Consider the following 27,090-nt stretch of genomic DNA (forward strand, 5'->3'; position numbering starts at 1 on the left):
ATCCAGCATCTTCCCACAGGAGCAAATTGGCTAAGATCTGCCCCTGCACTGTCCTCCAGGAGTAAACCGGCTTAGGCCTGGCCCAGCGCTATCCTTTTGGAGTTAACTGGCTTAGGTCTGGTCCGGTGCCATTTTCCTGGAGCTAACTGGTTTGCTTCACCCAGAGGTCTGTACTGTTCACTTCTGTTAAGTACTAAAATTGTGGATGATGGCAGTATTTACTATTCTAATTTGCCTCTTGGCCTTTTTGGACCCTCGGATAAGCAATTGCTTATGGACACATAGCAGGGGAACCTCTGAAAATGATTTTTATCTACAAGAGAATTTTGAAAAAGGAACACGCTCTATAATGTTGCAAAAATCAGAGCAGTTATCAACTCAGTTGGATCATGACATTAGTTTCATGCATGTTTTGCCCAGAGACTTACCTAAACTTCAGTCTATTCTGGCCTTGCATACTTATTTCATTTGCCCATTTAATGGAGGTTTCAGCTCGGGTTCAACATATCAAAGCATTGAACCCAAATCAAAGGCGAAACAGAGGTTGTTGATTGTCTTGCTTCTACTTTTGTCAGGAAATGTGCAACCAAATCCTGGCCCTGAACTGCAATATTCCCAGACTCCTTCTGATTTTAAAATAATGTCTGGTGTCAAATATATTCATCTTAATGTGCGCAGCCTACTACCGAAGATGGACATGGTCAAAATTTGGGTTAAATCTACAGATGCAGATGTTGTTATAATTTCTGAAACTTGGTTAACTAAATCTATTACTAATGAAGACATTAACATATATGGGTACAATGTATATCGCACTGATAGGCCAAAAAAAGGAGGCGGTGTAGCTATTTATGTCAAATCAAGATTTAATGCTTCGATTGTTCTGTCCCAATCGATATGCAAACAAATGGAGTTTTTGGCCTTGAATGTAGATATTGCTAATACTTTTTCGATAACCATTGCTGGGTGTTACAGGCCCCCATCTGCTTCAAAAGAGGCATTATCTTCATTAAAGCACCTTTTGGCTAAACTAAATTATACCGAACTACTAATGGCTGGAGACTTGAACTCGGACTGGCTAAATGCAACTTCTGGTGAATTTAAAGAATTCTGCGATTCAATTAATCTTACCCAGCTAGTCTATCTTCCTACCAGGCCAAATCTTAAATGCCCTGAAAAGTCTACATTAATTGATTTGGTTTTAACAAATGTACCTCATAAATTCTCTTCACTTGGTGTTTTCTGTAATGACCTAAGTGATCACTGTGTTGTTGCTGTTTGCAGAAATGCTAAAATTCCAAAATGTAAGCCACGCATAGTGTGCAAAAGGAATCTTAAACAATTTAATGAACAGGCTTTTCATCATGATTTGTCATTAGTTAATTGGGAAAAAATCGGACTATTACCAGATGTAGAGCTAGCTTGGACATATTTTAAGGAAAGTTTTATGGGAATTGTTAATAAACATGCCCCCTTACGGAAAGTTAGAATTAAAGGTCGAGAAAATCCTTGGTTTTCGCAGACACTCGCAGATAGCATACACAAGCGTAATAGAGCATGGGACAAGGCGAGACAAACAGATACTTCCACTGATTGGTCTGTTTTCAAACAGCTTAGAAATAAATGTACTTCTCTTATTAAAAAGGCCAAATCTGAATACTTTTTGTCTGTCACCACTGAGAACCTCAATGATCCACAGAAATTTTGGAAAGTAATCAAGTCTTTTTCCGCCAATAAAATGACTCAAACCTTTCCTAAATCTGTTGTAAAAGATTCAGTCTCAATTAATGATAAAACTGAAATTTTGAATTGTTTTAATGAACACTTTCTATCAGTGGGTTCCTTGTTTGCTTCTGCAGAAACTTTTTTAACAAATACTTGCCCAGAACTCTCTATGTTTTCTGGAGACCGTTTTAACTTTGTACCTTTTAGTGTTTATGAAGTGCATAAAGCTTTAAAGGCTTTGGATCACAGAAAACCTCCTGGTCCAGACTTGATGGAACCTTATTTTTTGAAGTTGGCAGCTGATTTTATTGCAGAACCACTCTCAATTCTATTTAATTTTTCAATTAAAACCAAAGAAATTCCAGCGGTTTGGAAATCAGCTTTCGTTTTGCCTTTATTGAAAGGAGGTGATCCATCGGTGTTGACTAATTATAGGCCAATATCAAATTTGTGTGTTTTATCCAAAATCCTGGAATCTCTAGTTTGTGACCAGTTGAAAGAGTTTTTGTACTCTAATGATATTGTCTCCAAATTTCAGTCAGGCTTCAGGAAAAAACACAGTACTAACACTGCCACTATGAAAGTGATAAATGATATTATTGTGGCACTTGATAAGAAATTGTACTGTGCGTCACTCTTTATTGACCTCTCAAAAGCTTTTGACACTGTTGATCATGCAGTCCTAAAAAACAGACTGCTCAGCCTTGGATTGTCAGAACATGCATTAGCGTGGTTCTCAAATTATCTGAAAAATAGAACCCAGTGCATTAAACTTGAAGGTCTTTGTTCTAAATTTGTTGCTGTCCACAAGGGGGTGCCACAGGGCTCAGTTTTGGGTCCCCTTCTGTTCCTTTTATATATCAATGACTTGGGTCAAAATGTCTCAGACACAAATTTGCATTTTTATGCTGACGACACTGTTATTTACTGTTATGGATCATCTCTTGCTCAGGCCATTGAAACCCTACAGAAAGCCTTTGTTGCTTTCCAGCATTCACTTATTCAGCTAAAATTAGTTCTCAATGCTGACAAGACTAAGCTAATGTTGTTTTCCAAGTCAAAGAAGGTCCCGGAGCCTATTCCAGTGGTGTCCACCCTTGAAGGAAATGTCATAGAGATAGTTCATGAATATAAATACCTTGGTGTCTGGATTGATGACTCCTTCACCTTTAAACCACATATAGAGAGACTAGTAAAGAAACTGAGACTTAAACTTCGTTTTTTCTTCCGTAATAAACAGTGCTTTTCTTTTGCAGTAAAAAAACGTCTTGTCACTGCAACCTTTTTATCTGTGTTAGATTATGGTGACATTCTGTATATGAACGCTTCTTCTTCATGTCTTCTAATGTTGGACATGATGTATCATGCTTCCTTGAGGTTTATTACCAATTGTAAATACCTGACCCATCACTGTGATTTGTACTTAAGAGTAAAATGGCCTTCTTTGGCCATTAGAAGACAGGGGCATTGGTACACTTTTATTTACAAAGCTATGCTTGGATTGCTGCCTCCTTATATTTGTACTTTGGTCACAAGGACAAATAGTGGTTCTTACTCCTTGCGCTCAAATGATCAGCTGCTGTTGTCTGTTCCCCTTGTCCGCACAGAGCTGGGTAAGAAAGCCTTTGTCCACTCTGCGCCTTTTTCATGGAACATGTTACAGAAAGACTGGAAACTAACTGAATTGTTGTCTTTAAATGTTTTTAAAACTAAACTCAAAGGCCTACAGGCTGCCTCAATAATGTGTAATTGTTTTGTGTAATTTTAACTTTGTTTGTTCGTATGTATTTGTCTTGAAATGTGCTGCCTCTTGGCCAGGACTCCCTTGAAAAAGAGGTCTTTGATCTCAACGGGACATTCCTGGTTAAATAAATAAAATAAAAATTTTGTACCTACTGCTATTATCATAGTTAAATCTATTTACAGAACAATCAGCTGTGCTGCATCAAATAAGAAGGCACACAAATTATTTGTGCAAGTCCAAAAACTGTAGTTTGTGTTCAGTATAAGACAGAGGAGAACAGCACAGGCCTAAACCCTGCAGGTCTAACAGCAGGAGGTGCATCAGTCCAGTTTTCCATGTGGGAACAGCGTTTACACTGGAATCTGCCTTTGACGGCTTTTTTAGAGCAAATATGAAATTCAGCAGTATAACTGACACACAAGACAAAACAATAACTACACAACACACTAACTACAGCCTCCAAACACATGAAATGTCTCACATATGAAAACTCGCTCTCTCTCTCTGTCTTTCGCTCGCCTGCTTTCCGTCGCGGGTGTCACTCCTAAAAACTTCCCCTTCTGCCTAAACAACCAAATGTCACATGTTGCCATATCATTTTTTTGATTGGCTGACATGGTAAACTGTTAGGGAGTTTTTATTGTTTTATTTGCTTATGCTTCAAAAGTTATGTTACACATATTTCACCAGACACAGTTTTCTGTAGAAACAGGAAGCTGACCCTGTGACACTGGGATTTACCGCAAGAGACCAGGGGCCCGTTCTTCGTACCTCGCTAAGTAGGTTAGCCGGATTAGATTGTTGACGATTTCGCGTGATCCTGGATCAGTCGGTTCCCCGAAGCTCATCCGGGACTTGCTGTCATAGCAACAGAGCCGTAAGCGTAAACCTGCTCGGGAGCAGGTTTACTTTATGTAAACAGGATTAGATCGCGGCCACGCAGGTATGTCCGCGTCATCATACGAAAGCAACAGCGATATTCCACCACTGTTTCACCATAAATAAATAACATCAATGTAACTAAAGACAATGCAGCACCTGATCCATTTATTGATTTCACACAGGTCATTTCCTAAAAAAGGGAAATGTACTATTAACATTCTATTACATGTATGTGATTATTACAGATTTAATTCATATTTCAGAGTAGCAATTGTAAATTACTTCGTGTAATCAAGATGAGAGACCACGGCTATAAAAGCGAAGGTGGATTTGGGAAGCCTGTCGCAGCCATGTCCTGTCCGTATACGCGAGCCACCCATTGCGGAAGGTGCGAGATTGATAAGGAGAGTTCTCAGAATTCAGCGTATATTGCGGGACAGACAGGATCCTTTAGCTCAGCGCGACAGTGTGCTCATTGAGAGATATCGATTTTCCCGTGAGGGTATTATTCACTTAACCAACTTGTTGACGAGGGGGTGCAGGACCACCACCTGTCTTTTTTTCCTCTGCCCTTTTCTTGGTTGCTGTTATAAACAAACAGATTATTCCAGGGTCTCTTTCCAAGAGACTAAAAGCAATATAAGTGATAAATATTACCATTCTGTAGGATATTCTTATATTTCACTTTTACCTGTTCCCATGTTCTAGTGGGTCCTGTCGTGGCTCTAATGTGAAAGAGGATAAAATATAACATATTATAATATAATGTAATATAATATTGGATAATATAGTGTAATATAATAAATCTACCCTACCGCCTACTGGTGTTGGCCAGAGGGGCCGATGGCGCGATATGGCAGCCTCGCTTCTGTCAGTCTGCCCCAGGGCAGCTGTGGCTACAACTGTAGCTGCCTCCACCAGTGTGTGAATGTGAGAGTGACTGAATAGTGGCATTGTAAAGCGCTTTGGGTGCCTTGAAAAGCGCTATATCAATCCACTCCATTATTATTGTTATTATTAAATTACTTACGAGTTTAATTTGTCAGCAACTTCCTGCCAGCCCTCGCTCCTTGCTTTTGCAGCCTTTGCAGTGTTCCCTTGCGTTCTGATTAAACTCTGAAACTCCTGAAATCCCTCACTCAAGAGTTCTTGCTCTGCTGCCGAAAAATACCGAGCCGAGCGCGCTCCGTCGACATTTTCGCCGACCAATCAGAGGGTTGCCGATCAATGTTTCTACTATCGATGCGTGGCCCCTTTTACGACACCCAGTGATGTCACATTACTGCGTCCAGCTGTACTAATCGTCAACAGCAGGTGTGTTCGGGGAACCGGATTAGCGAGCTCACGGTTAGCGCGATGATTTGATCTTGGATGTGTCATTTGATCTTGGATGTAGTAAGCGACGTACGAAGAACGGGCCCCAGCACAGAAATACATATCCGCAGAAGCTGACTTGCATTATATTATTCTTAGAAATTGACTTGCAACACACATACTTTGTGACACACACACACACAGCTTGCACACAGACAGCATCAGGACCTGCGTAACAGGAAATGTGATTATATTTGCATATTGACGATGTAACCTATAAAAATAAACGAATACTGCAGTTCGGTGTGATTTGCTCTGAGCTTTTCACCCGTGCCGCACGTTGTCAATCTTAAGTGTCTCAGTGTTGATTATTCATCTGACTGTTTGTTAACTGTAAATCTCTGACATAAACTCTAACACCAATAGGGAAGGGTTTTTTTTTCTTTTTCTTTTTTCGCTCGCAAGCGGAGAGTGTTTGCTAGCACTGTCTGTAGAAAATGCCGTTTTTACCGTTCTTCCCGCTGTAAACACCACTGTTTTGTTCATAAAAAAACATTGTGTGTATTTTTTATCATAACTCTGGTTTTACGTGGCCCATCGACACAATTCAAAAACTGGTATATAGTTTGAAGTCCGCACTTTTGGTCATGTGATTTTGACACGCCGGCGTCCAGCGACCCCAGAGGGTTAACCCTCTCAGGCTCAAATTAAACTTTTTGTTGCTAATGCACAACCAAGTCCTGCAGTGGTAAAACTACTAAAAAAACCTCATAAAATATGTATGTGGGGTAATCAGGTTGTTAGTTTTTAACTGTTGCAAATCAGCAACGCCTGCCTCAAGAGGGTTAACTCGCTAACGAGGGAGAGCTTTGGTCAGAACCAGGCGGTGGAGCTTAATGCTCATCACCTGTCTCTAGCCCAAATCCTTCAAAGAGTAGTTTCCCTCGCAGCTATTTATTCCCATGACACTTATTATTGTTTCACCATGCACAACACAGGTGAAGCCATAAAAGGGCAGGAAGTTTACCAAACAACAAACAGAATCTTCACAAGGGATGTGTCTACAATAAAACCTCCCCCAGCACAGAGTGGCTGGAGAGGTGGTCAGGATCAAAGGAATGGCTTTGATCCTACTGCTTGAACTAAGACTGTACAAATTTAAGAAACACAATGACATATTCAACAATTTGACTTAACATTCCCCCCTTTTTGTCATTGTATACTTAAATTTCAACCTATGCACCCTTGTTTTTGACAGTGTCAGTGTAGATTTCATTCATACACTGCTCCTCACGTCATTCACCTCCTATTGCTTCAAAAGTTCACAGTTAATACATGTAAGTAGTTAACCTGCTTCTCATTGATCTCATACACAGTAAACTGCAACTTGCAAGTAAACAAATGAATGTCAACAGTCAAACAAGAAGAATCAACATTCTGAAAATCATATCAACTGTATACAGACATAGGCATTCAAACACATCAGTTGATTTTATTGTTTGTCCATGTGGCTTTCAGCTATTTTCAAAGCTGTAGCTCGGTCAACACTCCTTTTTATGACTCCCATCAACCCCTCAAATCTTCTCACTGTAGGCATCCTGCGGGGGTTAGAGTCAACTGGTGAAACATCTGCATTTACAACTCTTCTCCTTTCCTGTTGTCCCTGCAGAAAAAGATTTTTAAAAGGAAATTGGATCAAGTTGTTTATGATCTTCTCCCCCCTTTTTGAGTCATGTCCACCCATGGCTCAAAACTTCAACCAGCTTAGAGAAGTTTACATGATCTTGCTCTTGACGAAGGCGGTCGCACTTTTCTCCTCTCCTCCTCTCCCTTAGCTTCCCTGCTTAGCCTCTTATGTCCTTGTCTAGTCTCGTGTTTTTTGTATTACTTTTCCCTGGAACACTCTCTAACAGTCTGTTCTCTAAAACCTAAAAGAGGAATTATGGATTTGATCAACTGGTCCCTAAATGCAATTGACACCCCTTTTCTTAACGAGAAGTTTGGGCTCGGGTGAGCCTGAGTGCTGAAGATATCTACCTATTCAGAACCATGATAACAGGGTTCTGGCTGATCGGAGCTGGCTTGGCCCTGACTTATCGAAGAATTAAGGAAGCGGAACCGGCTGTTCAAACCCCCACAAGGCTGCCCGCTGGGATTGGAACGATGGGAGAGGCGTGAGTTTCTCAAAATGGACTCATTGAGTCAGCACGGATAAGATCTTGGAAAGGCTGATGGCTGCCGTGAATACTCGAATAAGATCTCTGACTGCAGACTGGATACATCTCGGAAGGGCTCGCTTGGAATAACATCTCTGAGCGCAAATTGGATGACATCTCGGGGAGGCACACTGCCGTGAGTTCTCAGAATCGGCTCTTTGAGCACAAGAATGACAACATCACAGAGCGGAGCAGAGAGTATGGTGAAGCTCACGGCTCTCCAACGGGAGATTGAGAGACCAGTGTTGGACTGTAGAACTGCTTTGAAATTCATATGAGCTGTTCGCACTAAAGTAAAAAGCACCATCACTTCATGCGGATAGCCTTTTGGCGCCAGCTGCGGTCGCAAGGCTGGAGCCAAACAAAACACCCTGATAACGACTGTGTTTAGTCTGTTCCTTCCCATTCCATGAAAGGCCACCTGGGTTGGCTGGAAGACTGTTTACTTAGCCTGGCAGGACGAAGCACACTGTCTCAGTTGAACTCTGAACACGCACACACATACTGATAAGCACTCACCGACGCATCAACCTCCCTACCCCGGATCTAACGCCACCTCCAACGCTTACCTCCCCTCTGATGTGGACATCGGGTCAGTTGGAGGCGCAGTCGAAAGATTGCAGCGGTCCCAGATCAAATGTAGACACTGGAACTCTTTCCCATGTTGCTTGTCTGTGTTTATTGTGCTATGGTGTGTTGATATCTGTGCATTCCTGTATTATCCTTTTGTGTTACACATTTCGATGTTTTTTTCCTCGCTACCTAGCCTGACCTGTCTCCCCAATGTGATGTTTGTGTATTGTATGTACGGTCGGCAAGGTCTGTCATCTCGGTTGTGGGCAAAAGACCTGCAACTGACAAATAAAGGCTATCTCATCATCATCTCATAATATATAAAGAAAAATGTTTGATACATTTTTTTTTTTATCTACAAGTGCATCCTGTGTACCCTACCTCATTATCCATGTGATCTCTTATCACTGACACTTCTCTCTGGAAAATAATTAATAACGTTTTACAGTTACTACCGTGCTATTACTTAAATACCTCTAGTCATCTTTTAAGATTCAATCACTGATCAGGTGTGTCTTCTTCAAATTGAGAACAATTTATGTTTACATTATGTTTATGTTCTACAGTTACTTCAGGACACCTGGAAGGAAATTCACAGAGCAAATAATCATGTGTTCTGGGAAAGACGGATGTTGGTCACATTAGCTAGCAGTGGAGAATTCTTGAAACTGTTGACATTGATGCTGCCAATGTTTGATTATTGTGTCATCTTATTGTTGACTTCTAAACCTCAAGTAGCTCATGTTTCTGCTGCTGTTCAAACAGACTTGTTTAATTTAACTCTAACTGTATATTTAGTTTCAGGATCTTCGCCTGTTCAAACAAAACTACGTTGCGTTTTTACACGACACGTGCTTCCCTTAGGTAATATTATCTGAAATTTCTGCACCCATTTCCATTGCAATCCAGTTACATTTGTTCATGAAACCAGATGACACACATCAATCTAAATCAATTAATGGCCTGGATGACCTCGAATGTCCTGGTTCTAAATTCAGATAAAAGTGAAATATTATAGTTGGCCCTGAAAATATGGCATTACATTGGGCTCCAGGGACACAAGTATTCTTGGAGGATTAAATATGTCCTTCAGTACAAACCCATATGGAAAAGATACACTGAAAAAAGTGATATTGGCTCCTTTTAGATATAGCATATTTTATTTTGGTATATCTTTTTAATTCAAATGAGTCCTGTCTACATATATAATTCGAGTAACTCCAGAATACATTCCCTGCGTTATAATCCAATTAATTTTAGTTAATTAAATGCAGCTCAAAATACTTAAGTATGTTTTTCATAGCATCCTGCTGGGCCATTTTGCACATGCATTAGGACAGGCCACCATTTTGCGCGCGGACTGAAAAAGCGGACGCTTTTTGTGTGCTGCAAGCGGGTTCAAGTTAATCGCACAACTTCATATAAAGGTGGTCTAGCTTCGGTAAGTAAACCTTTTACGGTCGTTTTTGTTTTATTTTTTTTTACCTCAGTCAAAGCATGTTGACTCTTTAAGACGTGTACACATGGAGAAAGAAGTCTAAGTAGTTGTACACCTCTGAACTTTGTCGTGATTTGACTTAAGCTAGCTATGTGCGCTATTAGCTACTGCTCTATTAAAAGAGTAATTGTATTGATGAAAACTGCTACGTTAAAATGTCATATGTTTTTAGCTTAGTTCTGGTGGCACTCTTTGTACTAACAAATTATGAAACGAGGCAATTTCTCTGTTGTAGTTAGCTGTAAAGTTCACTGTACAGACAGCCTGCAGTTTTAAATTGAGAAATCGTCCCTCCCGCCACAACATTAGCATTAAGGAATCGTCGGGCGGGGGAGGGGGCTTCTGAACGCACCTGCACAGTCAGGGGTGCAGCAGGAAATAAATAAGTAGGATTGGCGTTGCGCAACGTCTTTTGTGCAGAAACAAATAATGGTTGTAAACTGTGGAGGAGAATAATTCAGTGGTTGCCAAAAATGTGAGATCAAAAGGCACTGAGAGTGAGGTTTGTCAGGACTGAAATTAACTCAGAAAAGAAGTTGCTTCACTTGATAGAGCTGTTGAGTGCAAGACCTGTCAGCGGTCTGGTTTGGCATTTGAAGTCTCGCTACGTGCTTCCAAACCGCTGCATTTAATCTCAGAGAAAACTAACACAGAGAAGTAAAGCAAGTGTGTAAGTTCATCTCTGTATGTTTCCATAGTATTTCCATGTTGAGCTTAACAACCGATGTATGGAGCCACAGCTGGACTGGCTGTTGGGGTTTTGTATTGAGGGGGAAAGGAAGCGATTTGTTTCGTACTTCAGCTAGAATGAAAAAAGACACAAAGATGGAGTTATTTGGCGTCTTTACGCTGAACAGCTAAAACTTCTTCCCTCATTCTCCCCCTCCCTCTCCTGTTGCTACTTCAATCATGAAACTGATCAATTAGCAGCTGATCGGCTTTTCTGTCGCGAGTCCCGTCTCTCGTTTGTTAATCGCCCAGTTTGCGCTAGAAAGAGGAAAACGGCAGATAAACAACAGCAGCACGTTTAAGCTTGATAAGCTGTTGCTGTTTTTTAATATTACTTTCTAGTATCAGCTTGTGTTTTCTGGAGCCACAGCCGTAATAGCTGCTGGTCATGATGTAGGTTTGGATATGTGGTGAGAAAGAAACATGAAGGTGAAACCAGGAGAAGTTTTTACTGAATCATCAGAGCTGAACAGGTAATGAAGAAACAGGTTTACCTGTTTACGTGGGTTCACTCCGGGTACTCCGGCTTTCTCCCACCGTCCAAAGACATGCAGCTTGTGGGGATAGGTTAATTGGAAAATCCAAATTGCCAAATGATTAAAACTAGAAAATATTTTTCACGTTCCAAGTGCTGCAGTTGATGAACTTTTGGAGGAATTTCAGTATTTGTTGGGCACAGCATCTTTGTGTAGTGCAGCAAAAGTTATCCAAGACACATTAAACAGTCACAGCTTGCAAATAGACCAGTCAGTCATTGAAGAACTTGCATCTGCACTGTGTACATCTAATCCTGTGTATAAATCGGTAGGTAAAGGCTGTCCCCTAGCAACATCCTTTAAGCACAAAAATTTCTACAAGGAAAATTTTAAAGTTGTAGAGCCTGTAGAGTATGTTTTGGATGAAAAAAAAAAAAGAACATTTCAGTATGTTCCAGTTTTAAAGGTTTTACAGCAGCTTTTCAGTGATTGCCACCTTCTTGCTAAGGTTTTGGATGGTAGTCGCTTAACAGAAGAAAGTGGGGAAGAAGTGATTTACAGGTCTTTTAGGGAGGGGTTGTTTTTCAAAGAAAACAGTTTTTTATCAGCAGGTGAATTGCGAGTGTTACTGAATTTGTATATTGACGATTTTGAGATTTGCAATCCACTTGGCACTTCCCGTAAAAAGCACAAAATCTGTGCCATATATTGGACTCTTAGCAATTTACCACCTGCTTGCCATTCATCACTGATTTCCATTTATCTGGCTTTACTCTGCAAGTCTGAAGATGTAAAGACATTTGGATATGAAAAGATTCTAGAGCCCTTGTTGAGTGATCTTGTTACTTTGGAAAGTCAAGGGATTTTTATTGCACATCTTGGAGAATTTGTCAGGGGCACAATACAGTGTGTCATAGCAGATCATTTAGGAGCACACAGTATTTCTGGATTTATTGGAGTTTTTCAGGTGAATACTTTTGCAGATTTTGTGAGGCCAAAAGATCTGATATTCAAGAAACAGAGGCTAGTTCAGGCGCGTTTACTCTGAGAAGCAAAGAGACACATGAAATGCATGTAAGTTCTGCACAGAGTAATGCAAAACCATGTCACGGTGTTAAAAGACGGTGTGTTTTCTCCGCACATCTCTCCCATTTCAGTGGATATCCTCCAGATATTGCACATGACATTTTTGAGGGCATATTACCAGTTGAGTTGGCATACTGCCTGAATATCTTAATTTTGAAAAAATATTTTACACTTGACAGCCTCAATGAGTCCATTCTGACATTTCCCTACAAATGGGCAGACAAGAGTAATCGCCCTCATGCTATTCCCAGGCCTTTCATGCAGAACAAAAGCATTGGAGGAAATGCTCATGAAAATTGGAGTCTCTTACAATTCCTTCCATTGTTGGTAGGACACTTGGTACCTCCAGATGAAACAGCTTGGCAGGTAATTTTGGACCTAAAGGACATTGTTGAACTAGTTGTTGCACCAGTACACACAGAACAATCAATTGCTTTCCTTGAGTCTAGAGTCTCTGACCACAGATGTAGGTTGAAAGAGCTGTTTCCAGGACTGAAGCTGTTACCAAAACATCGTTTTGTGGAGCATTATCCACAGATGATTAAATTCTTTGGGCCACTTGTTGGCATGTGGACCATGAGGTTCGAGGCAAAGCACAGTTTTTTCAAACAGGTTGTTTGTCACACACGGTGCTTTAAAAATGTGCTACTGTCACTGGCAGTGAAACATCAGTTCATGATGGCATACCACTTGGAGTCTGTCACAACTGTAAGGCCGAGCCTAACTGTCTCAGCTGTTTCTACTGTCTCTGATGACATTCTGCATCATGATGTACAGCGAGACTTGAAGATTAAATTCCCTGATATTACCCATATTCAGCTCACAAGGAATGCTTCTGTGAATGGAACAAACTACAGACCCGGCATGATTGTAGCTGAAGCTGAGAGTCTTCGTGGCAGATGATGATTTTAGGAGACTTGACGTTCCATCAGGGATGCCAAGAACTTTGACTGATCTTCAGAGCACAATTCGCCAAGCATTTGGAATTGAAACAGACTTTCGTATTCAATTCTTGGATCCTGACTTCAACAATGAGTTTATGAACATAACATCAATGCAAGACATTCAAGGCAGAAGTACAATCAAACTTGTGTACATGGCAAATCTGGATACAAGTGCATCTTTGTCAAAGTAGTATCCCACATGCAGTCTTGACTCATCTGCAAGTCCACAAAGTATTCAAAGAAACTCCAGTCTCTCATCGTCTTCATCCAACTCAGACAGCACCATAATTCTACCACAGTCAGACAGACAGTGAGCTGAGATCATGTGCATGGCCTCGCGAGTTTACTATTCCTCGATTTTCATTCAATGTAGAGGTGCAACTTCAGCGTGGAAATGAGACCTTCAGAGAAACTGGAACTCGGCTCAAGATTACTTCAGGTGTTAAATCTGACATCTTAGAGAAGCTTGCTGAGGCGATTTTTCAGTTTACTGCTTATCCTCAAAATTACCAAATAGATGAAGTTGCAGGGGCACTGATCAAAAAATTTCCTTGTCTGCGAGAGCCATCTGCCACGGGTTACTATGGCTGGATGATTAGCCTGAAATATAAGATGGCTAATTACAGGACAAAGATGCACAACATTGGCTGTCCTGAAGTACGGAGCCCCCCAGGGGACAGGGGAGAAAAAAAAATTAGGGAGGAAAAAAAAAAATTAAGACGGACTTTTGCGATATCTCGCAAAAGTATTGCGAGCGCTCGCAAAAGTATTGCGAGATCTCGCAATAAGTATTGCGAGCGCTCGCAAAAGTATTGCGAGATCTCGCAAAACTCCAACAATGGCGGCAGCTACTTAGTTGTAATATTACTCTTTCTGGGTCACAAAATACACTTTTAAGATATTTTGAGGCGTGAATGTAGTTGTGTAAACGTCAGATACCTGCTCGGTTTACAAGACATCACATATTTGCAAAAGAGCTCCGACGTTTTTGGAGATCTGACACCCACTAGCTCGAAGCTAACGGGAAGTCGAGACCTACTACAGCCGAGAGGAACACCACTTTCCCGGCACATCGTGCCTCGACCTCCCGGTCGGCTTCGAGCTGGCGGCCTCCGAAGAATGCGGCTAAAACTTTTGCGAGATCTCGCAATACTTTTGCGAGATCTCGCAAAAGTCCGTCTTAATTTTTTTTTTCCTCCCTAATTTTTTTTTCCTCCCTAATTTTTTTTTTTCCTCCCTAATTTTTTTTTCTCCCATGTCCCCTGGGGGGCTCCGTACTGAAGTGACTATAAATGCTTTGAAAAACAAATCCAGTGATGATTGCCTCGTAGCCAAAAATGTTAAGAAGCCTAAAAAGGCTGAGGTCAATTTTTGTCCATTACACCCAGCTGGCGAAACGGATGACAGTCTAGAAAACATCAGGGTTGAGCTTTTGACCGACGTCAGACGAAGAAACGGTGCCTCAGATGTAAGACAGAAGATGTCAAGAACATTTTCCTACCGTACACAAGAGGTGGTGCAGGGAAGTCCAACTGCTGGGGAGTTTAAAGCTAGGTGGCCTGAACTTTTCCAGATTAATGAGGTAAAGGCATGCTTTTTTTGCTGAGTGTTCTTTTCAGTAATTCCTTATGTTATACATTAATTAATCTGGGCCACTTGGATTAAGACGAGTCCACATATAGGTATAAAGAGGCTGGCATTTATAGTTATTGTGTCGTTAAATGCTTGACCTGTGTATCATACAGAGTATTTATTTGAGCAGCACTTAAAATACAAGTTGTGTATGAAAAACATAAGTGACTTAAAGTGTAGAAACATGAATAAAATTAATTTTTGATTTTTCGTATAAATACAAAAATATTTGATTATTTAAGTAAGTTTGGGCTACATATAGGGCCCAAACTATTTTATAGTGAGTTTAATTATTGAAATGATTGATTAATCATCTCAATAATTAATAGAGTGAGATTGAGTGTAATCAGATTATCAATTGTGAATTAACCTAAAACTTTTTATTTAGCTATTAGTTTTTAGTTAGCCTCAGATTGTTTAAAGCATGTGCCAAACAAGTGTAAATTAAAAATGTGATGAACAAACTTTGTTGCTCATAAGATAAAAAAAATAAATGGGTCAAGTTAAAACCCCTAAGACCTCTCACCACCGAGAGGATTTTTCAGAGCACTCCTATTGACATCACCATCATAGCCAACTCCTAAACTGTTTAAGACATCCAGGATAAAAGATTTTAAAAAAAACTTGCAAAAGTGAAATAAAAAACAGGAATTTAGTTGGTGTGAGTTAAGAGGATGTAGAGAATAGGGTTAGATGGAGGTGGATCATTCACTGTGGAAACCTGAAGGAAACAGCCAAGAGAAAGAGGATCAGAGAGCAAAAAAATTGAGGTTTGTGTGCATACATGAGTCTTTACGGTACCCACAGGACTTCTGAAGTACAACCACAGATGAGATTTAACAGCAGGTATCACAAGTATTTATAGTCTATGGTCACACATGGGTAATGTCAGTTTCTCAATTCTGTTACAGCTAAATTGTTGGTGTAAATTAAAAAGGTTTCAGAAAGTAGAAAATGAGAGCCTTCCAATTGGGGTACCATATGATACACTAGATACTACAGGGAGTGCAGAATTATTAGGCAAGTTGTATTTTTGAGGAATAATTTTATTATTGAACAACAACCATGTTCTCAATGAACCCAAAAAACTCATTAATATCAAAGCTGAATGTTTTTGGAAGTAGTTTTTAGTTTGTTTTTAGTTTGAGCTATTTTAGGGGGATATCTGTGTGTGCAGGTGACTATTACTGTGCATAATTATTAGGCAACTTAACAAAAAACAAATATATACCCATTTCAATTATTTATTTTTACCAGTGAAACCAATATAACATCTCCACATTCACAAATATACATTTCTGACATTCAAAAACAAAACAAAAACAAATCAGCGACCAATATAGCCACCTTTCTTTGCAAGGACACTCAAAAGCCTGCCATCCATGGATTCTGTCAGTGTTTTGATCTGTTCACCATCAACATTGCATGCAGCAGCAACCACAGCCTCCCAGACACTGTTCAGAGAGGTGTACTGTTTTCCCTCCTTGTAAATCTCACATTTGATGATGGACCACAGGTTCTCAATGGGGTTCAGATCAGGTGAACAAGGAGGCCATGTCATTAGTTTTCCTTCTTTTATACCCTTTCTTGCCAGCCACGCTGTGGAGTACTTGGACGCGTGTGATGGAGCATTGTCCTGCATGAACATCATGTTTTTCTTGAAGGATGCAGACTTCTTCCTGTACCACTGCTTGAAGAAGGTGTCTTCCAGAAACTGGCAGTAGGACTGGGAGTTGAGCTTGACTCCATCCTCAACCCGAAAAGGCCCCACAAGCTCATCTATGATGATACCAGCCCAAACCAGTACTCCACCTCCACCTTGCTGGCGTCTGAGTCGGACTGGAGCTCTCTGCCCTTTACCAATCCAGCCACGGGCCCATCCATCTGGCCCATCAAGACTCACTCTCATTTCATCAGTCCATAAAACCTTAGAAAAACCAGTCTTGAGATATTTCTTGGCCCAGTCTTGACGTTTCAGCTTGTGTGTCTTGTTCAGTGGTGGTCGTCTTTCAGCCTTTCTTACCTTGGCCATGTCTCTGAGTATTGCACACCTTGTGCTTTTGGGCACTCCAGTGATGTTGCAGCTCTGAAATATGGCCAAACTGGTGGCAAGTGGCATCTTGGCAGCTGCACGCTTGACTTTTCTCAGTTCATGGGCAGTTATTTTGCGCCTTGGTTTTTCCACACGCTTCTTGCGACCCTGTTGACTATTTTGAATGAAACGCTTGATTGTTCGATGATCACGCTTCAGAAGCTTTGCAATTTTGAGACTGCTGCATCCCTCTGCAAGATATCTCACTATTTTTGACTTTTCTGAGCCTGTCAAGTCCTTCTTTTGACCCATTTTGCCAAAGGAAAGGACGTTGCCTAATAATTATGCACACCTGATATAGGGTGTTGATGTCATTAGACCACACCATCCAGGGACTCATCCAGGCTGGAGAAACTGATCAGGAAGGCTAGCTCTGTGGTCGGCATGAAGCTGGACACTCTGGTGACAGTGGCAGAGAAAAGGACACTAAAGAAACTGCTGGACATTATGAACAATGCTGGGCATCCTCTGCACACGGCCATAAACAACCAGAAGAGTCTGTTCAGTGACAGGTTGCTTCTCCCCAAGACAAGAACTAACAGACTTAAAAACTCCTTTGTCCCACACGCCATCAGACTGTTTAACTCCTCCCTGGAGGGGAGAGGGAGGGGAAACAGGAGGACAAAGGAGGGGGGAACAACTAAGCTGTAGTGTGTGTGTGTATGTATATATATATAACAATTCTGTAACTGTAACTTCGGTCGTTGCTGTGCTTTTTTTGGAAGTCGAATTTCCCAGAGGAACCCACCCGAGGGATTAATAAAGTTCTATCTTATCTTCTCATTACAGAGATGCACATCACCTAATATGCTTAATTGGTAGTAGGCTTTCAAGCCTATACAGCTTGGAGTAAGACAACATGCATGAAGAGGATGATGTGGACAAAATACTCATTTGCCTAATAATTCTGCACTCCCTGTATTTGTATGGGTTAAGATCTAAAGTCTGATCTAAAGTCTGATCTTAACCCAATTGAGCATCTATTTCACTTGTTTAAGACCAAACTTCAGACAGAAAGGCCCACAAAAAATAGCCACTGAAAGCCCTTCAGTAAATGAGGAAACCCAGCATCTGGTGATGTCCATGAGTTCAAGACTTTAGACTGTAATTGCCAGTAAAGGATTTGCAACCAATATTACTGAACAAAAGAGTACAGCATGATGGTAAAATGGAAACTGCATCCAGGACAGAAACAACCGCATTATGTGTCTAACACAACTTTGGCTTTCTGCAAGCACCTGCTCAGACAGCATGCTAACAATAAGCTAGCCAGACGGAATGCTAATGCTAAGTTAGCCAATAAACAATAGTGAAACCTGAGTGAATGCTGATCATAGCCCAGCAACCAGACCCTGAACTCCAACAGGTAAAAAACAGATGATTCAATTCTATTAATAGTTGGTGGGCATAGCTCCAACTATTAACTCCAATAACTCCAATTTCCAGGTGCTGCCAGGCTGTGGTGGTGTTCTCAGCTGTCACACAAAACTGTAAATCCCGAAAGTAGGTGTGGTTTGTGGTTTGGTATGCTGAAATAGTTGAAGGCCATCCAGAAGATCTCGTGAGGCACTGACCCAAAGGCGTTGGCAAGGTCTAAAAAGACCACATGAAGGTCTCTTCGTTCTTTCTTGGCAGTTTGAATCTGGTGCCAGATGACGCTGGCATGCTCCAGACATCCCAAGAAGCCCCGGATGCTGGCCTTCTGCACTGATGTGTCAATATAATTGTTTCTTTGCAGGAAAGTAGATAGCCTTTGGGCCAAGACACTGAAGAAGATCTTTCCCTCTACGTTCAGCAGGCTGATCTGGCTGATGGATGAGGAGTTCTTCTCCTTAGGGATCAGAATACCTCCTGCTCTTCGCCAAGCCTTTGGAATCACTCCTTTCTGCCAGGCTACCATCATCAGCTTCCACAGGTATTTGAGGACTTGTGGGGTATTTTTATAGAGCCTATATGAGATGCCATTAGGTCCTGGGGCTGATGCTACACTTGCCTGCCTCACTACCTTCTCTACTTCACTCCATGTTGGTGGTCTTATGTCCATGTGGTGTTCAGGTACCTGGATAGGCGGCATATCAGTCGGAATGGTAACTGGCTCATGCCTCTGATCATCAGAGTAAGTTTTCCTGAGATGATCTCCCAGGTCTTTTATGGGCATTTTGAGGAACCTGCTCTTCTCTTCAACAAAAAGGCCCTTAACAAAGTTTTATGGGTTACTGTAGAAGAGGGTCCTCGTACGTTCTTTCTTCTTATGTTGTCGCCTGAGGTGTTCTGCTCTTCGATGCTTAGTAAGTTGTTGCTTTATTTCCTCCTACAGTGCAGTGAGTCTCTCCCTTTCTGTCTCATAGGCCCTCCTCCAGTGTTTCCTCAGTTGTCTTCTCTCTTTCACTAATCTATCAATTTCCCGCTGTCTCCTGGACTTTAACTGGTTTAAATGGCCTTTCTGCTGTCTCTGAGTCTTATTCTTTACCCCAAATCGCTCGGCCCCATAGCTGTAGATGATGGTTCCCGGGTTCTCCAGCTTCCTTTCAACTGGACCCTTTTGTTGATCTAGTATAAGAGCCAGTTCTGAGTTAATGGTTTCCCACTCTCTTTTCTCACTGGATCTGGGCCACAGAATCTGATCTTTTCCTACCTTCCATCTTCTTTCCCCTTGCTGGTAGTGGTTGGCTAGACTCAGTGTTGGAAGTTTCTGTTGGCTGTTTCTGGATGAGCTCTGGGCTGGAACGTAGTGTTGCTTGTGGCTGCTTACATATATACACAAGTGTGTTGCTAGCTGTTGGTGGCTAAACTCCAAGCTAGGGACCGATAATAAATGGCTGGGCCCTGAGTTTGGATCTAATATTGGGTGTGGCTGGCTAAAATCTAGACTGGGAACTGCTACTGGCTGGATTTGACTGAGTTCCAATCTGGGGGAGGACTATGGGGAGTCTGTACAACAATGAACTTTGAACGGGGTGTTGATGCCCTGAGGACTGTGGGGATTCTCCAGCCTCTGGATTTCAGTCGACTGATTTGACTTACTTCTTAAAAAGTATGTGTCAATGCGAGGCCCCTTTCTCAGCTCGCTGAGGCACTTCTTCCTGCCTTGGTGGATTTTAAGGCCCATGTCAGTTGTTAGTTTTGACCAGCCACAAATGCAGTTCTGCAGCTTCTTTCCTACCGTCATTGATGGTCCATTATTAGCAATACTGGTTGATCTATTCGTCGTTGGTACCGTTCCGTGGTTCGTTGCTATTAAATCCGTCTGGAAAACGTCTTCTTCCGCCCCTGCTCTAGCAGACCCTAAGGGTATCTTCTCCTTTGAGATTTCCGTAGTAATATTGGGTGTACCCAGGTACGCTAAAAAGCGCTGCATCCTGCTGGTATGAGGTGTTAACCCCCACCAGCCCCGTTAGGGTCTATTCCCTCCTGTTAGCGGTCTTTCCAGGCTGTCATCTGGTCTTTCCCTGATTGTCAGCTGCCCTTTCGCAGCGGTCACTGGATCACTCCAGAGTTCTGATTCAGTAAAAAGGACTAGATGTTACAGTCTCTGATAATGCATTGCTTTAAATGGAGAAAATCTTGAGGGATGGCTGTTATGAGGAAAGGCAGCCCAGACACTTTACCAGTTTGGGACACATCGTCAGTAAATGGCCTGTATTTATATAGCGCTTTTCTAGTCCCTAAGGACCCCAAAGCGCTTTACATATCCAGTCATCCACCCATTCACGCACACATTCACACACTGGTGATGGTAAGCTACATTGTAGCCACAGCCACCCTGGGGCGCACTGACAGAGGCGAGGCTGCCGGACACTGGCGCCACCGGGCCCTCTGACCACCACCAGTAGGCAACGGGTGAAATGTTTTGCCCAAGGACACAACGACCGAGACTGTCCAAGCCGGGGCTCGAACCGGCAACCTTCCGATTACAACTCTTGAGCCACGATCGCCACATTTAAGTGGAGTGTGCCACTGGTTTATGTTAACTTGTTATTTCTCTTCTTCTTTCTTCTGTTTAGTTCCGTACAGTTTATTTTTTTTTAAACGTTATGAGATTTTGTTCTTCAAAAATTTCTTCTATTAATAACCAGGTCACTTTTGTTTTGTTTGTCTTTTTATATATTTTTTGTAAATGACAAAGTCTGATGATGGTTCTTCCTGGTGCTAGAATATTGGTCAATTTAAAACACACCTGTATTGTTCCATCATTGAAGAAATAAGTAACTTGCATAACACCAGCAAGAATAGGAGCTGTTGAACCAAAAGATCAACATATTGAATGATGGTATGGAACAGTAAATAGAATATGACACCTCAATATCTACATTTCTTTTAAGCTGGCCACTCCCTGCTGATGCATTTTTTTAGGAGAAATGTAAATAATCACCTGCTGTGACATCTCAGCCCTCCTGCAGATATAAGCAGTGTACCTGGGGCACTCGGACACACTGAAGTTGAAGAAACAAAGAGCATTCGGTTAGACTCACAGGTGAGTTCACACAGGTGAGTTTCTGACATCTCACAGAGTTGCAAAAGCTCTGCTATGTTTGCCTAGCCTCTTTGTTTTCCCTAAAGGTAAATAGCATTACATTTGAAACTATTCCACAGTAAATAATAGAACACTAACTGCAATCACTATAATTCCGACAACGGCTTGCACACTTTAAAAAATGATTTGTTAATAACTGATTTGTTGAATGATTTGTTTGTCTTTAATTCTGTAGGTAGGTAACTGATTTCTCTGCATGTTCTGCTTTAACTCAGTCTATTTCTTTCAGATCCACATCAGCAGATCATTAAATACAGCAGAAATCTGACAATGTATGTCAAGTGGAAATGGGCTGGACAGGTACGTGAGCAAGATAAAACTCCTTTCACCTCAGGAGAATAGAGTTTGTGTCCTGTGTGGGACTGATGGTCTTTAGACTTTTAGACTTGAGCCATGTAAATTAGTGGATGAAGTTCAGGTTTGTATTAAAAGCTCTGTGAAACAAAATGTGACACTGACACAGTGTCCTGCAGAGGACCAGCTTCACTGTTTCAGGCTTCATATTTCACATGGCTGTAATTACCTGACAACAGGTCACCTTTACTGTCTGGGTTACTTCCTATGCAATAATGATAAGAAGAGATGATTTAGAGCTCGTCTTTGGGGCAATCTGGGATTTATTCAAAAATAGCATCAACAGGAGGAGCTGTGATGTTCCAAAGTTGCCTACAGATGCACAACAGCTTGGACTGCTTGCAGATGAATACATATTGATAATGAATACACAGTGCTAAGTGCAGCCTGAGAAGCAACACTGAGGGAAACACAGGTTCTGCTGAGCTTGTTAAGAAGCGAAGAGCCTGCTGATCTTTCCTCTGAAATTCAAAGCTTCCTTCTGTCAAGTTTCCTGGGTCGTTGACCCAGCGTTTTCAGTTTTGTCATGTTTGGTTTATTTTCCACATCCATGTTTTCACTTCCAGTTTTCTGTGCCAGCCTGTCCACCAGTGTATTATGTTCTAGTTCATTCCATGCATCATTAGTTAGTTCAGCCGTGTACTCACCTGTTTCCAATTGTCATCATTCAGCCTGTGTATTTAAGTTCCTCAATTTCACCAGTTCATTCCCATATGGAAAAGAAATAGTAAAAACTTATATGTGATTACTCATGAAAGTGGCCACTTTCTCATTACCTTCATACATTGTTTTAGTAAGTATCCAAAACATACAAGTTTCATTATATAATTTTTCAAGGGATCTTATATCTGTTTTCACTCTTGTTTGCTTTTCATACAAGTTTCACACAAGACAGATACAAACTTTATAAGATTTATATATATATATCTTTTCCATATGGGTTGTCGCGTCATTGATGTTGTCACTGCTGTCTATTCCGCGTTTGCCTTTCAGTTCAGATCAGTCAGTCATTCAGTTCAGTCATTTAGCCTGCTTTCTTCCCTGTTCTGTTCATCCATTCATCCTCCAATAAACACCCTTAATCCTCACCACGAGTTCAGCGTTTGGGTCCCCTCTTTTCCACATCCACACAACAACTCCTGACACCTTCAATCAAACCAACAACTTCCTCTTTGTTCCAGCTGCTGTCAGTGTTTGCCATCCTCCACCTGGCTCCTCTGCTGACAAGTTCCAAAGAGATCATTCAGCCACTGGACTGCAACGACATCCACCAACAAGACAGCAGCCGACCCAGCGGCGTGTACACTATCTACCCTTTTGGAGAAAAGTCTGCTGTCGAGGTACAGTCCAGCCTCTGTAGGAGACAAAGCTAATGTTTGAGGCTACAAGAAGCTAAAAGGTGACACATGTTTGTTTGCAGGTGTACTGTGACATGGACTTAGAGGGAGGAGGCTGGACAGTGAGTTTTCTTTCTCTTTTTTTTCAGTTAAAGTTCCAGTCAAGTAACTTTTCAGTATGAACACTTCCTTCTGGAGGAAATTATAAAATCATAGCTCTGCTGTCTGAAAATTTCACTTCCTGACATTTTTCATGTTTATTAACTGGCCACACTGTCCCCTCTTCCAGGTGTTCCACAAGAGGGTGGATGGCTCCTTGAACTTCTACAGACCCTGGAATCACTACAAGATGGGCTTCGGAAACCCCAATGGAGATTACTGGCTTGGTGAGACTTTATTTTGTCTATGACAAAATCATTTAAATTAAAATCTGACCATTCTCAAACTGTTCAAACCTTCAGTCCTTCACAGTGTTGTAAAGTAACGGAGTACATATACCGCCGTCACATATTTAAAATACTAAATATGAGTAAGTGTATTCTGTTACAGTTTCGGTTTAAAAAGGTGGTACTCAGAATACAGTTACTTTGTTGAAATAAATGGATTACACAAGGTCTTTTCCTGTTTCATATGTGAGACTATGCCCTCTCTATTTTTGGAAATTCCATGCTAATTCCACGCTTCCAAACAAAACATGCTTTAAGAGGCTCTAATGCCTGTGTCTCAGTCTCGCGGCCCATGTCACCCCTACTTGCTGCATAATGACATGAAGCAATATTTTCAAAAATTATTATTCAAAAAATAATTTAATATGAAGGCAATATAAGCAGAGTGTTACAGGCAAAACCCTAAAGAATGTAGCCTCGAGAGAAAAAGGAGAGTTGAAAAGTACGAGTTGTCACCGAGTAGAAACGGGAGCTGGAAGCATGTAAATATAATAATAACCACTGCAGCCAAAAGGAGTGCCTGTGTAGCAGGTTGGAAAAAGCTACATGGTTATTTTTGTAAGAAAACCAATTACCCCCTTATTTTTTGTTTATTATTGTGACTTATTTTGACATTGTTATGTGTTGCCAGACCATGGTTATATTTCATTATGCCAGTAGATGCTGCTCTTGTACTGCTGTGGAACTACCGGAGAGACTCTAGCTGAGCCTCTACTGAGGCGTTGTAATTGGACTACCTTCTTTGGCCTCCCTCGTCCACTGGCAGCTAGCCCTCGTCCTCTTCTCACGTCATTTGGGCGAGGATGACACAGGTCGTCTCTGGGGGATGTCCTAATATTCGTGTCTAAATTTTGGGTTGGCATTGCATTCGGTGCAACCAAAGAATGCGTTGACCGGCGCGTCGCTCCCCCTGACATCAACGACCCTCGCCGTTGGCCCACTTCCCAACGGTCGTGGTTGTCAGCTGGCACCGCAAGGAGGTGGTGATGGGGTTTTGCCAGCCAATCTCTGTATTGTACAATTTCTTTAAAGGCAGTTTGTTCCAGCAAACTCTATAATCGCAGATCACTAGGTATTTTACTGAATGATTTCCAGCTCTGTCAGCTTTTATACTTCTTCATTATCAGTGTGTGTTTGTGTGTTTTCAGGTCTTGACATCGTCAGTGCCCTGACATCCCAGCAAAAATCTGAGCTGCGGGTCGACATGAGGGATTTTCTGGGAAAGGAAGTGTTTGCTCGTTACTCTTCATTCAAGGTTGATGCTGAATGTGACGGATACAAACTGACTATTGCTGGATTCAATAATGGAGGGGCAGGTAAGTGAGGTGATATGGAGGTAAAGAATCTATGTAAAAGACAAATGATTAATGCATGTCAGTTTTACTTCTTGTCCCAGTCCTCACTTATTCCCTCATTGTTCTCAAATATTCTTGTCTCATCTGTTTCCTGTGACTGTGTATAAATAGCACCAGTCCTCCGGTTGTTCCTTGTTTTGCCATGCTGTACACGATGCCTGTGTGAAGCAAGTTTATTTAAAAAACTCTCTGTTTTTGTTGTGTTTCTGCAGGGGATGGTCTGACTTACCACAATGGAATGAAGTTCTCCACCTTTGACAAAGATCAGGATGGGTCTTCCGGTAGCTGTGCCCAAATATACCTGGGGGCATTTTGGTACAACAACTGTCACCATGTAAACCCTAATGGTATTTATCGCTGGGGAGCTATGAGCACTTATGGTGCAACTGGAATGGAGTGGTACCAATGGAAGGGTTGGGGCTACTCCATGAAGGCCATGAGCATGAAGTTTCGTCTCGTGCAGTAAATCTGCAGGACAAACATTCAGCAAAATTTTAGCAACTGCTTTCTGATGATTAATTTCTTTTCTTTTCTCTCATTAATCATGTAACCTTTCTTTGAGCTGAAAATCCACCAGTGCAGTACAGCTGACTCATGTTTTTGAACGAAGCAGTCAAATAAAATAAACCAGCAGCAGTTTTTCATACATCACCATAAATATGTTGCAATGACAGACGTGTGTGAAATCAAACAGCAGTAATGAATGAAATGCAGAGCTCCTGTGGTTACACATACACAACAACACACATATGGCTGCTTTGGTCGAGGCCATCTCACTCAAGTTGGACTTTATTAGTTGTAGAAACACCAGGAAGGAGTTCAGCTGCATTGAGACTGCCTGAGCTGCATCAGGAAAATAAAGCCCACCATCTTTAACTGTAGACAGAGGTCTAATACCTCATGTGAATCATTATCTGCTCACATGCTGACAATAAATAAGAAGCAAAGCAAAGACTTGTTTTTGTCTGATGTGCTCTCTTTGTCTCTGTATCTTTGTCTGAATTCTCTGGCTGATCATGAAATGCTGCCCTCTACTGGTCTCAGTCACAAACGTCCTTCTTCAGAAACGAAAATATAGATATTCAGACTGAGGATGCCTTTCATCAAACAGCTTATGCACACAGCAACACATATAGAAAAAACATGCAAAAGACAGGAACAAAAACACAATCCAGCAAAATAAAGCAAAATTAAGTGCTCCTCTAATGCACACATTCCAGAACAATAAATGTACAATTTCACAGATAAATGATTAACAATATAATTATTAGTAGTATTTGTATTATTGTGGAATTCACTATTATTGAAATAGTTCCTGTTATTAATGCTGCTGTGTGTATGACTGCCATTGTAAGAATATATGGATATACTGTATACACAGATTATTTAACTGCTGTACTAATGTGATGAGATACATTTACCAATTACAGCATAATCACTTCCATAATTATCAATTAGAATGTGGTAATTTTATGTTTTTATGTGTTATATGTTATATAGGTTTAGTGACGCTGACTTGTGGCTTCGCAGGGTGATTCCCTTTAACAACAAGAGCATGCACACAGTTTGTTTTAGGCCACCATGAATAGCTCACATTGTAAATCACAATGAGCCAGTATATGATACTGTAGCTTCCACTCGCTGTGACAGGATGGCTCGTAGGAGGTCATTACACTCTGCTTCATTGGGTTCCAGTTCAGATTAAGGGACAACACATGGAAAGACAGAAACTGGGAACAAATGTTTGAAAAATATTTACTGTTAGAAAACATTCAGTGAACAATATCGATTTTTCTGTTTGGCAAACTTCAAATCTGAGTCTCCAAAAGCCAGTCAGACAATAGAGTTGGTATAAACAGAGAGAGGAGATGATGCTTTTTTTAGACAGAAGAAGGGAAATATTTAGATTCACTTAAAAGGATAATTCTTTTTTTTTTTAGCACTTTCCACTTTCGCGTTCTTGCCATTAAGCTATAATTAGCTTTAATTTCACTTAAATTGATTATAAATCTACACATTGCACCTTATTTAACAGTTGTATGTATTTTAACAGAGCAAGAGGTGGACCACACGTTTGAAGAGCTGCTGGTCTTTATAACTGGGGCTGACTTACTTCCACCACTGGGGTTCCCACTGTCCTGCAACATAGACTT

General features: G+C 41.2%; 1 protein-coding gene across 2 annotated transcripts; it reads left to right on the plus strand.

The window, feature by feature from the left end:
* On the plus strand, positions 1-25,496 carry LOC308407737 (microfibril-associated glycoprotein 4-like). Of its 2 annotated transcripts, none has more exons than XM_080899579.1 (8): positions 1-166; positions 21,301-21,399; positions 21,675-21,745; positions 22,981-23,139; positions 23,220-23,258; positions 23,426-23,522; positions 24,731-24,898; positions 25,150-25,496. In XM_080899579.1, the coding sequence occupies exons 3-8, from the start codon at positions 21,716-21,718 to the stop codon at positions 25,401-25,403; spliced, it is 747 nt and encodes a 248-aa protein (XP_080755705.1). In that variant the 5' UTR covers positions 1-166; positions 21,301-21,399; positions 21,675-21,715; the 3' UTR covers positions 25,404-25,496. The 2 variants fall into 2 exon arrangements, with proteins under 2 accessions (XP_080755705.1, XP_080755704.1); XM_080899578.1 differs by having other exon boundaries at positions 21,301-21,385.
* The last annotated feature ends 1,594 nt before the right edge of the window (positions 25,497-27,090 follow it).

This window comes from Rhamphochromis sp. 'chilingali' (genome assembly GCF_963969265.1).
Source record: "Rhamphochromis sp. 'chilingali' genome assembly, chromosome: 12".
NCBI classification, from domain to species: domain Eukaryota; kingdom Metazoa; phylum Chordata; class Actinopteri; order Cichliformes; family Cichlidae; genus Rhamphochromis; species Rhamphochromis sp. 'chilingali'.